This window comes from Nannospalax galili, unplaced genomic scaffold (assembly GCF_000622305.1).
Source record: "Nannospalax galili isolate Female #2095 unplaced genomic scaffold, S.galili_v1.0 scaffold541, whole genome shotgun sequence".
Taxonomy (NCBI): domain Eukaryota; kingdom Metazoa; phylum Chordata; class Mammalia; order Rodentia; family Spalacidae; genus Nannospalax; species Nannospalax galili.
In genome coordinates this window covers 1,810,700-1,824,616 of record NW_008345054.1, presented here as the reverse complement: position 1 = coordinate 1,824,616, position 13,917 = coordinate 1,810,700, and the positions used below count along the sequence as shown (strand labels likewise).

Below are 13,917 nucleotides of genomic sequence, written 5' to 3'. Positions count from 1 at the left end.
TGTGTGTGTGTGTGTGTGTGTGTGTATGTGTGTGTGTGTGTAGGTCAGAGGTTAGAGGTTGATGTTAGATGCCTTCCTCAATTGCTCTCCACCTAATTTTTTGAAACAGAGTCTCACTGAAACTGGAGCTCCCTGACTAGGCTATACTGACTGACCACTAAGCTCCAAGGATCCTTTCGTCCTCCACCTCTCTAGTACTAGGATCACAAGTATACACCACTGTGCGAAAATTTTATATACATGCTAGGGATTGAATTCATGTCATTGTACGTGTGTGGCAAGCACTTTACCAATTGAGCCATCTCCTCAGCCCCATGAAAAGCATCTTTAAAAAATAAAAAGAACTAAAGACTGGGGAGATGGCTCAGTGAGTAAAAGTACTGTGCAAGTATAAGGACCTGAGTTTGAAGCTCCAGAGTCTCTGTAAAAGCCAGCCTGAAGAATGGCATGAGTGTCTGTGACCCCAGGCTGGGGAAATGGAAGGTAAGGCAGGAAATCCCTAGAGCTTGTAGGGGAGCTAGCCTGGCTGTCTGCCATGGAATAGGAGAGACCCAATCTCAAACAAGGTGGAAGGTGAGGGTTGGCTCCACATGTACACTCTATCTCGCATATTCACACGTGCATGAATGTACAACACACAAGAACTAGAGTTCTGGTTTTTCTTTTAAAGTAATTGTGTTAATTATATCTATAATCAGTTAATATATTTGCTTTAAAGTAGGTGACAGAATCTTTTTTAATTTTATTTATTTTTATTTTATGTGTATATGTCTAATGCCTGCATGTAGGTAAGTGCACCCATGTCATACAATGCCTATAGAGGTCAGAAGAGGCTGTCAGATCCCCTGGGACTGGAGTTATGGATAGTTGGGGTCTTCTGCAAGAACAACCAGTGTTCTTAACTGCCAAGCCATCTCTCCGGCCCTGGTGACAGAAATTTTTAACTCCAAATTTTATTCCATTTCTAGTTGGTAGAATAAAATCTGAAGGCACTGAGGTTATCAGTGATGAAGCAATATTGGAAATGGGACTCAAGCTCCTGTAAGATGCTCCATAGTTAGCATACCACTTAGACACAGATTGCTTATTTCAAAGAACCCACAAAAATATCCAAAAGCCCTACTACCTGCTCTTCATCTCTACTATGTAAACATATCACTTGCTTGTTACTAAAATTCTTGGAATACTTTTTAGAGGTAGAAGTACACAGCCAAAAATACATATAGTTCCATATGAAAACCAAGTCCCCTCCCTGTTAGTAATTCTGGCTCTTGGGGCATCTGCACGTTAAACCTTTTTTTTTTTTTTTTTTTTTTTTTTTTTTTTTGTACCTTGTCTCATCAGGACAGTTAACACTCCTGAGTGTTGAATAACCAAAAATGGAAGAAACCTGTTTTGTTTTGTTTTGTTTTGTTTTTTCCTCCCTGGAAGAGCTCACAGTTATGAAGGGGTAATGTCATATAAACAAATAAATGACACTTGGAAGTCATATCATTCTGTGAGAGCGTAGAACACAGTTTCTTAACTTGTGGGTGTTTGGTGAAGACTTAAGAATGATAGTTAACTGGGTTAGAACAACAGGATTAGAACAATAGACTAGTGCTTCCTATATGATGAAAGTGGATGGGGAGAAGAAATAGTTTTATGAAAGAATCATAGACTTGCTAGTTTGTGTAGTAAAGAGTGAGATTTCGGTTGCCCTAGAATTGTAAAATACACAAACAAGGTAGTAAGTGTAAATTGTGACTGTAAGCATCAGTAATATATTGCAATAGTTAAAGAACATGTTGGTTTTGTGTGCTTGTACCACTTGAGTTAGAATTGCCATCACTGTTTCCTCCTTTTCTCGGGGTGAAATATCATTTCTGAAGATGCAGTTTCATCTCTATAAAATGGAATAATGATAATACTTTGCCCATACAATTTCTTTGAGAATTAGAGAGCATGTATTGTAGGGCTGATGAGATGGCTTAGCAGGTAAAGGCATTTGTCGCCAAGCCTAAAGACCTGAGTTTGTTCCTCAGAACCACATGCTAGAAGGAGAGAATCATCTCCCACAAGTTCCTCTGACCTCACACACACATACATACACGCAGATAAATAAATGGATGGACGGACAGACAGACAGACAGACAGACAGATAGATAAGTATTTTTAGTCTACATTGTAAGGACTAATCCTGGCATATATGAAGTGCTCAATACTGTCTGCCACTGCCTTTTTAAAAACTTTATTTTTTTATTTTATTTATTATTTTTATTTTATGTGTATGAGCATGTTGCCTGCATGTATGTGAGTGCATCAGTGTCGTGCAGTGCCGCGGAGGTCAGAAGAGGGTTTTGGATTCCCTTGGAACTGGAGTTAAGGATGGTTCATAGATGCCATGTGGGCACTGGGAATCGAACCCAGGTGCTCTGCAAGAGCAGTCAGTGCTCTTAACTGCTGAGCCATCTCTCCAGCCCCTATTTATTTTTATTTTATGTATATGAATGTTTTGCCTGCATGTATGTAAGTGCATCCGTGTCGTGCAGTCAGAAGAGGGCATCGGATCCCCTGGAACTGGAGTTATGGATGGATGGTTGTTAGCTGCCATGTGGGTGCTTGGGATTTGAACCTGGGTCCTCTGCAAGAGCAGTCAGTGCTCTTAACCACTGAGCCATCTCTCCAGCCTCTGCCACTGCTTTTTTATTTTTAATCCCAAATAAAGAGTTTCAAGTTTTAGATGTAAGATAAAAGATCTGATAGAATTTTTAAAATGGGTTGCATGACTTCCAGCAAAAGGTGGTAAAACCAAGATAGTCTTTTATAATAAAAGAATGACATAATGTACTGTAGGTGAAATGCAGTAGGCAGAATTGTTCTTTAGCTTCATTTACCTCTTTGGATCTTTTGCTCTTAGTGAGTAGCTCTTTACAGATGAAATAATTCCCTCCAAGCATTGCTTTTCAGAGATTTTTTTAAACTTACAAAACAACCATTAAGAAATCTTGTGTACTGATTAATATGTATTACAAAATGAACAGTGCTAAGTCTTGGCTATTGTAAAGATTTAAATGGTTACAAAAGTTTATCATATACTTTCAAATTTATGTTCTAGATCATAGACCCTGAAATAGCTGTCCTTTTGTGTATGTTCACTGAGCTAACAGACAGAATTTTTCCTTCCTTAAAAGTATCCTTTATGGTGACTGGATAATATCAAGCCAAATGTCAGTAAACTTAATGTAAAGATGGGCAGGAAGTGACAAGATTTTTCTAATTGAAATTGCTTTGACCTTTAAATATATTGTGTGCATATATAGTGTTTTACTCATTGGGTAAAATTAGAATTAGCATTGACTGGAAGATAAACATGTTTAGGAGTAAACATTGCAGCACTTATAGGTAATAATATGTTGTTGGGATAAGCAGTTAACTTTGTAAAATCATTTGATCTGTCATGGTGCCAGGGTTAAACTATTTTTCTGCTGCCACCTAATGTAAATGAGTCTGCTGTAGGAGACTGTCCAAACCATATGTGGACATAGCTAGGCTTGATTACTGGAGAAGTAGCTGCCTAGTTTAAACATGACATTAAATAACTATTTCTAGGGCTAGAGAGATGGCTCAGTGGTTAAGAATACTGGTTCTTACAGAAGACCCGGGTTCAAATCCCAGCACCCATGTAGCAGCTAACAACTGTCCATAACTCCAATCCCAGGGGATCCAACAGCCTCTTCTGACCTCTGCGGGCATTGCATGACACAGATGTACTTACCTACATGTAGGCAATACACACATACACATAAAATAAAAATAAATAAAATTTTAAAAAATCTATTTCCTCTTTTTTTATTAATATAGTGGACTGATGTACTTCCCTCTATGAATTTTATTTTGCTTATGAGAATCAAGATTTTTTGTGTGTGTGACTTTGGTTCCACTGAATACTAATAATTTAATCTATGTCTTTAAAAATTCTCTCCAGTGCCCCAGGTTCTTCAAAGCTGCACAGCATTCATTGAGAGGTATGGCATTGTGGATGGAATATATCGTCTCTCCGGAGTTGCCTCCAATATACAGAGACTACGGTAAAACTGCCAGTGACATTTTCTTTTTTATTATTATTTAACTCATAAAAATGAAATTATTTTAAAAACAGTAACTTTGATAATCTTAATTTTCAGTAACATGGTTGAGATAAACTAGGAAACAGTATTCATATTATCTGTGTATAATTTTCTAAGCAGCATTTCATTATCTGTCAGAGAACCATCACATTAATCTCTTTAGTAATACTGTATTTTATCCCTTTAAACTGTTGGAAAAGGGCTTCCAAGGTCACTCAGCAGGTAAAGGTGCTTGCTGTCAAGCTTAGTGACATGAGTTCAATCCCTGGGATCCACATGGTAGAAGAAGAGAACCAATTACCCAAAGTGGGCCTTTGACCTCCACATGTGTGTTGTGTCATGTATGTGTGTGCACTCATGCACGTGCACACAGATAAATGTAATAAAAATTTAAAAAATAGAATGTTGGACAATTTTTAGTGAATTCAATATGATCTCCTGATAAACATAAAAATGAAAGGATGAAAATGAGAATTTCATTAAAACAGCATTATTCTTTGGTTTTCGGTTAAACGGGTTGAGTCTAAATCCTTTTTGAAATACCTTTGACCCCAGTTCTGTAGTGTGGACTCAAGGATGTATGTTGTCTTAGTTTGTTCTTCATTGCTGTGACAAAACACTCTGACCAGTACCAACTTGGGGAGGAAAGGGTTTATTTGTCTTACATCTCCCAGGTCGCACGCAGTTCATCAGGGAGCCCAAGGTAGGAACTCAGGGCAGGAACCTGGAGGCAGGAGCTGGAGCACAGGCCATGGAGGAATGCTGCTTACAGGCTTGCTCCCTCAGCTCCTGCTCAGCCTGCTTTCTTATGCAACACAGGCCCACCTGCCCAGGGGTGGCACCACCCACAGTGGGCTGGGCCCTCCCACGTCACTCATCAAGAAGATGCCCCTCAGACATGACCACAGGCCAGTCCAATAGAGGCAATTCCCTGATTGAGGCTCCCTCAACCCAGGTGTGTCAAGTTGACACTAAAGCTATCCAGCACATATGTGTTGCTGTTCTGCGTCCTCTCCAGTGTCTTCTCTGAAACACCAGTAGTGTTGTCATTGTACACCTACAGTAGCAATTATATTTTCTCTTATCCTTTGGATTCTAGTCTGTTCCCAATGTGATAGTCTCCTTTCCTTTTTCTGGTTGCATGCATGGCAGCTGTTGTTATGCTATGAGAATTTGCATGCTTCAGTTGACTATAGAGCTAATCTTTGTTGTGAGAAATGAGTACAGTTTCAGACACAGTAAATCTCAAAGGCATTGCCCATAAATATTGCTTGTCTAGGTAGAGGGTAGATAGATTTAAACTGTTGATTAATAGTAATTCATCTTCTGGAGAGTACATTTAATCTGACTCAGTATGCTGAAGACAACTTTTATTTTACTTATGTCAATAGTGCAAGATTTTATTGTCTTGAAATTTGGCATCAGCTAGGAGTTGTTTTTTATTGCGTTCGGCTTTCTTGCCCTGTGTCAGCAGAGCATTGCTGAGCCATATGACTTGTAGAAGTCCTACTTCATGGCCAGTTGCCACTCAAACCTGGTTTCTGGAGTGGCCAAAATATTAGATATTCATACCATTAGAAGTTAGGAGTTTTCCTTGTCATTTGTATGATTTCAGATGTTACTGTCCATTTTAATACTGAAGGTATGTCTTTAATTTCCATGTACACAGATACTTGTGTTATAATAAAATATTCATTTACTATCAAAGTCCAAATGTAATATATATGAAATATAATGATTTGGAGAAATCATTATATTTCATATATTACATAGCAACTCACTGAAGTAAAGGTGAACCTTTGTTGCTAGAAGTTATTTCCATTTCAATATTAAAGCTGTGCCCTTAATTTCTACATAGATGTCTATCTAATGATAGTATATACAGTTACTACTGAAGTCCAGATGTAGCTTAGTTATACCCAATAATTTTAAGAAAAAAGCACCTCACTTGAAGCAGAGGTGAACATTTGGGGATACTGCCTGCTTTCTGGTTGTATGACGTGTTTTCTTCCCTTCATCAAGTTATTTTGTCTTGTCCTTTTCTCTCTGGGTTAGCCATGAATTTGATTCTGAGCATGTCCCCGACCTGACAAAAGAGCCTTATGTTCAAGACATTCATTCTGTGGGTTCCCTCTGTAAGCTCTACTTCCGAGAACTCCCAAACCCTCTGCTCACTTACCAGCTATATGAGAAGTTTTCTGTGAGTACTGGTCATTTTTGACTCATAGTCTTCTATAGAGTTTTTCTGTGTTATTATTCAAATCATACAAAGTTTGATTTGGTCTCATTCAAGAATTAGTTCTGTGAGTAAAAGGACTCCGTAAAAGAATACAGTAATTATTATGCTCTGAGTCTTTGCAGTTTTCACATTGTCATTCTTTTATTTCTGGCTTTGAGCCACTAACTTATCACCCATACTGCCTACCATCATGCTTTTTAACAATTATAATTGAGTGGTCATACTCTTTGCACAGTGTATCTCCTTGCTGCTGTGTTTTCTTTGACATGTAGAATCAAAATGCAAAGTAAATTAATCTTAAGAGTGAGGTTATAAATCAGGACCTCTTGATTTGTACCAGCAAAGCCCACTGGTTTATTTTACTCTATGTTATAGGATGCTGTTTCAGCAGCAACAGATGAAGAAAGGTTGATAAAAATCCATGATGTCATCCAGCAGCTTCCCCCACCACACTACAGGTAAGTCCTGGCTTGTCCAGCCATAGGCACAAGTCAGCTGAGGGGGTGAAATGCTTTTTTCCTTTGAATTTCTACCAATTTCAACTTCCTTGAAGTTATAACTAATTAAAATAAATTTTATTCATGTATATACAGCATCTGTTAATTTGTCTTTATATATATTTCTAGGCCTTGGCACATCCAGTAGGTAGATGTTGAATGAACAGTTGATCAGACCTAGGGCCTGTTTGTTTGTTTGTTTGTTTGTTTGTTTGTTTGTTTGTTTGTTTATTTTTTTTTATGTTGGGGCCACTGAGCTACAACCCCCTTGGTACTACCTAATTTTTTAATTTATTTATTTCTATTATGTATTTACTGTTTCACTTGCATGTGTGTAAGTGCACCCATGTTGTGCAGTGCCCACAGAGACCTGAATAGGGTGTTGGATCCCCTGTAACTGGAGTTACAGATGGTTGTTAGCCATCATGTGGGTGCTGGGAACCAAACCCAGGTCCTCTGCAAGAGCAGCCAGTTTTCTTAACTGTTGAGACAGCTCTCCAGTCCTGATCTACTTTTTAAAAACTAATTTGATTTGTATATTCGTTTAGACTCTCAAAAATATATTTGTTTATATCTGAGAAGTCCAGATTAAATTTAAGGATGACTTTCCCATTTAGTGAAATAAACAAAGCACTAGAAACTATGGATTATAATATGCAAAAGAGCAGAAGACACTTTTTTTTTTTTTTTTGAGACAGGGTCTCCCTTATACCAGGCTGGCCTAGAACTCACTATATAGACCAGGCTGGTCTTAGTCTCAGAAATTCACCTACCCCTGCCTCCCAAGTGCTGGGATTAAAGGTGTATACCACCACACCCAGCTCAAAAGACACATTAAAAAAAAAATTTTTTTTTATTATTTTTATTTTATGTATATGAATGAATTGCCTGCATGTATGTAAGTACACCCATGTGATGAAATGCCCTCAGAACTGGAGTTACAGATAGTTGTTAGCTGCCATGTGGGTGCTGGAAACCGAATCCAGGTCCTCTGCAAGAGTAGCTAGTGCTCTTAACCGCTGAGCCATCTCTACCGCCCCAAAAGATATATATATTTTTTTAAATTTTTTATTATTTTTATTTTTTATGTGTATGAGTATATTGCCTGTTTGTATGTGAGTGCATCCATGTTGTGCAATGCCGCAGAGGTCAAAAGTGGGCTTCAGATTCCCCTGGATTGGAGTTAAGGATGGTTCGTAGCCGCCATGTGGATGTTGGAAATCAAACCCGGGTCCTCTGCAAGAGCAATCAACTCAGTTGTTAACAAAAATATAATTCAACAAATATTCTAGTACAATTCAGTGATTTAATGCTGATTTTTTTCAAAATGACATTATTGATAACTATTTTTTAAATCAGCACCATATTCATCACTAAATTACCACTAGCATTTTTAATCAATACTAAGCCAGCACTTATTTATTCTCATTGCTCTATATAAATGCATGACAGTCTTGAGCTTAGAGGTAGCAGCATCTGTTCACTGCCTTATAGTGTAGCCTCTCTTAGAACAAGGTGATGGAATTAAAGGGTCTAAGGATCCAGGAAGAGTTGGGTTTCTCCTCTCACTAATTTGTCCCTGGCTTTTCTGACAGTAACTGCTCTCACTATGTTCTCAAGTGTCAGAATTACATCATTGTTTTGTTTTTCTTCCTAGAAGCTCCCTATATAAGTTTTGTCCCCTGGTTCATTCCAGCCTGATTGTGCTCCTGACTTGCAGTGAAGCCTTCAACCCCAGCCTGGGCCCTGTCCCTGGATATCACCGTCACTTCCTCCATGACTGGATCTCTTGTTTTTCTTTCCTTGTTTCTACTCTTGTTTTTCTTGTCCTTGTTTTGACTCCTTGCTTTTATAGTACATACCTTTAGAATTATCCTGAGGAAAGATGCATGGTGCCTAAATTTTTTGAGAGCAGCTGTGACATTTTAGCATATAGATTTTTTGCTATAAATTTGATGGTGTTGTACTATCTGCCCATCAAAAAAGTATATAGTATAATCATACCATTCTGTCATCTGGCCTGTTCATTAATATTTTTCTTTGTTTTATCCTTTGGGTGCTTTAAAATTTAAAACATACCTACAGGTCAGTTTTTATGCTGGTATATTTTGATATGCCTGCCTCCCCCCTACCCCCCCTCCTTTTTAGTCAAAGTCTAACTATGTAGCCCCGGCTGCTCTGGAACTCACTGAACTCTACCTGCTTCTGCCTCCTGAGTGCTGAGTGCTCCTGTACCACCATGCCCAGCCTTAGATGGACTTTTCTTGTAGTGTTTTGCTCTGAGAAGTTTTCTTGTATTGTTCTTATGAATGTTTTAACACTAGAATTAACTCTTTTATTTCTTCCTATTTTCAGTTTTGACCTATGGATTTCTTCCAAACCCTCTGTTAATTTAAGAAAACAAACTGAAAAAAATTTGAAAGAAAAAAAATCCCCACTATTTCCAAGAGCAAACACCTTCTTTCTCTCTACATGCATCTCTCTGAATGTCCCTACCTTGTAAACCTAATTCTTATTTCATGAATAGTTCAGTTTCTCTTTGAGAATGCTCCTAGAAATTTAGGTTTTATTGTTCTTAAAGCTGTCCTCTGCTTATCACAGTCTTCATTTCTTATTCACTTAGCAGCTTGCTTTTGGGGCAGCTCACCCTTATCAAGACTTCATATTGTGTTCAACTGAGGTTGGATGAAAACTTTCAAACAAAAACGCTTTTAAAGAAAACCATGGCTAAAATAACTTTTTATAAACAGTTATGGAAACACTCCCAGTTGACTTGTAATTCAAATGATAGTGAACATGCTTAGGGTGATATCTCAGAGAAGCCTGTGTCTCAGCAATCAGCAGTGTGAGTTGAAAGTAGTGATCAGTCTAGGAAGGGAATTAGAGAATATCAGTGATAACGGACTCCTGTGTGCAAACATACAAAGTTCCTCCTATACAGTTACATATTTAATACAGTTCTTGCCATATGGGAGCTTATATGATGAAATATATATTTCTCCTATGTATTTTTACATATACAAACCTCCCACTATATATTTAACCTATAACTCTTGCTGTATATTTCACATACACACACACACACACACACACACACCCTCTCCTGTGTAGTATATTTGTATCTTCTACTATGTATAATATCTACCTATGTATTATAAGCCTTATAATGCAGAGACTCTAGCACAATTTGACTGTGTTACCTGTATGACCTTGAAACCTTGGGCACAAGTTCTTCACCTCTCGGGGGTCAACAATCATTAGTTGTGAAGTAGAGATAGTACTGTCTTCATAGAGTTGCTAGGATATTAAAGAAAAAGTACTTAGAAGAAAGTCCATTAAATAATTAGTGGTTACTCTTATCTCAGTATACACTGCCATCTGTTTTCAGTATGTTAAATCTGTATATACTTACATACTTAGGTTTGTGTATATCTTATCATAGTGATACAGATAACTTTTCTATACTGTTACACTTATCTACTCTTACATAATTATGTTGTCTTTCCATAGTATATTTTCTCCTCTATTATATGTAGATATTTTTACATAATGAATAGATACTCTCATCACTAATTATTCTCTATATAGTCTTTTCTGTGAACATTCAGTTTTTTCCTATCATATATTATATACTGGGCTCCAGATGTAGCACAGTTGGTAGATAGTGCTTGCCTAGCATACGCAAAGCTGGGTTCAGTCCTCAGCACCATGTTAAACCCAGGCTTGGTGGCATAAGCCTGTAATCTCAGTGCTCAGGAAATGGAGGCAGAAGGATCAGAAATTCAAGATCATCCTCAGTTATGTAGTGAGTTCACATCAGGTCTCAATTTAAAAAAAATTTTTTTAAGTTTAAAATTAAATGTATATTATATATTGAACATGTATCCTCCTGTATTAGTTACTTGGCTTATTGCCACAACATAGTACCTGACAAAAGCAACAGGAAGGAAGGGAGAGAGGGAGGGAAAGAGGGGGACATTTACTTTGGCTTACAGTTGAAGGGAATACAATCTGTCATGATGGCCAGGCCAGAGGGTGACTGGTCATCTGCAGTCAAGAAGTCAAGAGGATGAATGCTTGTTCCCAGCTTGCATTTCGCCTTTTATTCAGTCCAGGACCCCAGCCTGTGGAATGGCACTGCCCATCTCAGTGAACCTAATCTAGAGAAATCTCTCTCACAGACATAATCAGAGATTTGTTTCCATGGTGATTCTAAATCTCATCAAGTTGACAATCAGGTTTAACATCACTTGATAATCTCTTGTTTCCAAAACAAATCCACTGAGGTCTTGAATTCTGTCTTCTTTACTGTTATATTCCTAGATAGTACAGTGCACATAGTAGTTATTCAGTATGCTATATAGTGGGGCTGGAGAGATGGCTCAGCGGTTAAGAACACCGTTTGTTCTTGAAGACCCGGGTTCAAATCCCAGCACCTACCTGGCAGCTAACAACTGTCCATAACTCCAGTTCCAGGGGATCCAACAGCCTCTTCTGTCTTTCACGGGCATTGCACGACTCTGGTGTACTCATCTACATGCCGGCAATACACACATACACATAAAATAAAAATAATAATAATAAACCAATATGCTATATAGTATATGTGCTTCATGTATTTTGAACCCTATGCATCTTGATAATGTATATGTATGTGTATCTACACACTAGACAATATGTAATATATTGCATATAGTACAATAATAATACCTTCTTTAGCTCTCTCAAATCATCCAGCACTATGTAACTATAGTACATTCTGAGTCCCCTGCAGTGAATTATAGTGAACAGTGCAGTGCTACTGCCCACAGAGACACAATGACCAGTGTCGCTGCCACCTTTCTCTCAAGTTCGTGGTAGGCCAAACTGAATCTTTGTGGCCCATCTGTAAACCATGATTTTACTTTTGTTACTGCTTCTAATAATATACTGTTATATTTCTGCCTCTCAGTTACTTTTTATTAGTTTTAATCTTTGTGCAATTAAGGATCCAGAGACGCTGTAAGTGGCCAATTCATAAAGTACACAGTTGGGGTGTGTGTGTGTCTGTCTGTCTGTCCAATTTAACTTAAGTTTAAGCAAATCATGTTTTATTTCCAGAAATACTCTGCTGAGTTATTTAATGTCAGTATATTTGGAATTGTTTAAAGAAAACAAAATTTGAATAAACAAGATAAACAACATTAGCACTGAGTAGGCTCTTGACTCCAAAAGCTGGTAAATACACTGTCACAATGCCTATTGGATCTTTTTTTTTTTTAATTTTTGCTGATGCCAATGTGTTTTTTTTTTTTTTACTTTCACAAAAACTTTATTGAGAATTTCATACATTGCATATAAAGTGTTTTGATCAAATCCATGCCCACTCCATCCCTTCCAACACCTCCCATATCTCCCCATCACTTTTTTCTTTTTCTTTTTTTTTCTTTCATTTATTTATTTTTATGGGGCTTTTGTGTACTCTAACATCCTCCCCTCTGAATAGGCAACCCTAAAATCTTTTAAGGATTAGATAAAAGCTCCCAAATACTTTGGACATTTTTGGCCTTTGGAACAGAGTATGTTGCTAACAGGCCCAAGCACATTTTGACTTTTAGCCAAGAAACTGGCTACTCTTCTTTGGGGTCTTTTTACCCTAACTGCCTAGCCAGTTCCTACCTCCTATTCTTATCACACCATTATCTATAGGGGTTACCCAAATTGCCAATAGGGAATAGGGACGCAGACTGCTCTGGCTTCTTCCATGCTGAACAGGGATACAGGGTGAGGCAATTGGAGTACCCCTTCAGTAGGTCTATCTAAAAGACTCCCAAATTGCATGACTCTTATCTCTAAGGGGAAAAGAAAGTCCTTGAATCGTGATTAGGGGATGTGAAGAAGTAAAGGCAAGAGTAATTAGCATTACAAGTTCTAGACAGGGAACTAGAAAAAAGTCAGAACAGGGCAATTTTCAAATGTTCATATGAGCGTCCATTGGAATTTCTTGAAAAGGGCTTCCAAAATCATCCCTCTGTTGGGTTCATCCTCATTTTTCTTTTGTCTTCCAAGGCTGGACTCTAGAGTGATGGATTCAGGATTTGCTTTCAGGTATTTTGATAGCTGTTGGAGTAGTTAGAATCAGTATCAGTTCCCTCTCGAAGGCTTCTAAATAGGGGGAGAAAACAAATTCATCCATCATTTTAGAACAATAGCGGGTTGTCTCCCTTAGCTCCAGGCGGGCACTACAGTATTGGAGACCAAGATTTGAAATCTTACATCTGAGTAGCACTTTCTGGTTAGGAACGAAATCATGAATGAGAAATAATTGTCTAAATAACTTTTTATATAGACTTAAGCCTAATGTCTGGGAAGTGTATTCCCCTGGGAAGTGTATTCCCTTGAACTCTTAAAGAAGTATACTGATGACTTTACTCTTTGGTTATACTTTCCTTTGGGGTGTTTGAGACCATACAGTTGGCCCAAATAAATCAATTTATTAAGGTCACTTGAGGATCTGTTCCTCAGGGGTCACATGGGCTTGGGAGGAGCTCCTGGCTCCTTTCTTTTAACAACTCCATCTATGTGAAGATAAGTCAAAGGTTCTGTTCAACCATGTCTAGCTTCACTTGGAAGCATGAATGAGATGTTTCCTCTAAGTTGACCCTCCTCTTTATAGACAGGACACTGGTTCAAGTCCATCTCACGGGGTCTCCATGTCCTCCATAAACAAGAGGACAAGTGTCTCACCACATTTACAGGACATTTTGAGACATGTTCCATAGTCCCCTGGAACTTGGTTGACCTTGGAGGGCAAGGGGCAAAAACTGTCCTTTAAGTACCTCTGACCATATTAGTATAGGCCTTAAAGTATGGCTGTTAAACATCCAATAAGGTTAGTTCTACCTATCTGATTCTTTTAATTATCATGTGCTATATAGATAAGGCTTGGGTAAAGAACCAAATATTCTCAGATAAACATTGACTGGATTTATATTTTGTTCCTTAAACTAGTTGACTAAACTATGACAGTAGAAATTTTAAGATTATGTGTATATTATTTTTGTCTCATCCTTTATATATCATGAAAAACCTA

The 13,917-nt window shown here is 37.9% G+C and overlaps 1 protein-coding gene across 3 annotated transcripts in view; it reads left to right on the top strand.

Annotated features, from left to right (window-relative positions):
• The window catches only part of Arhgap32 (Rho GTPase activating protein 32), a 329,882-nt gene that overhangs the window by 300,129 nt on the left and 15,836 nt on the right, over nucleotides 1–13,917 (top strand). For all 3 annotated transcript variants that reach the window (XM_008841370.3, XM_017800189.2, XM_017800190.2), the window contains 3 exons: nucleotides 3,968–4,070; nucleotides 6,165–6,309; nucleotides 6,724–6,806. In XM_008841370.3, coding sequence (XP_008839592.3) covers nucleotides 3,968–4,070; nucleotides 6,165–6,309; nucleotides 6,724–6,806 — 331 coding nt within the window. The remainder of the gene's footprint in view (nucleotides 1–3,967; nucleotides 4,071–6,164; nucleotides 6,310–6,723; nucleotides 6,807–13,917) is intronic.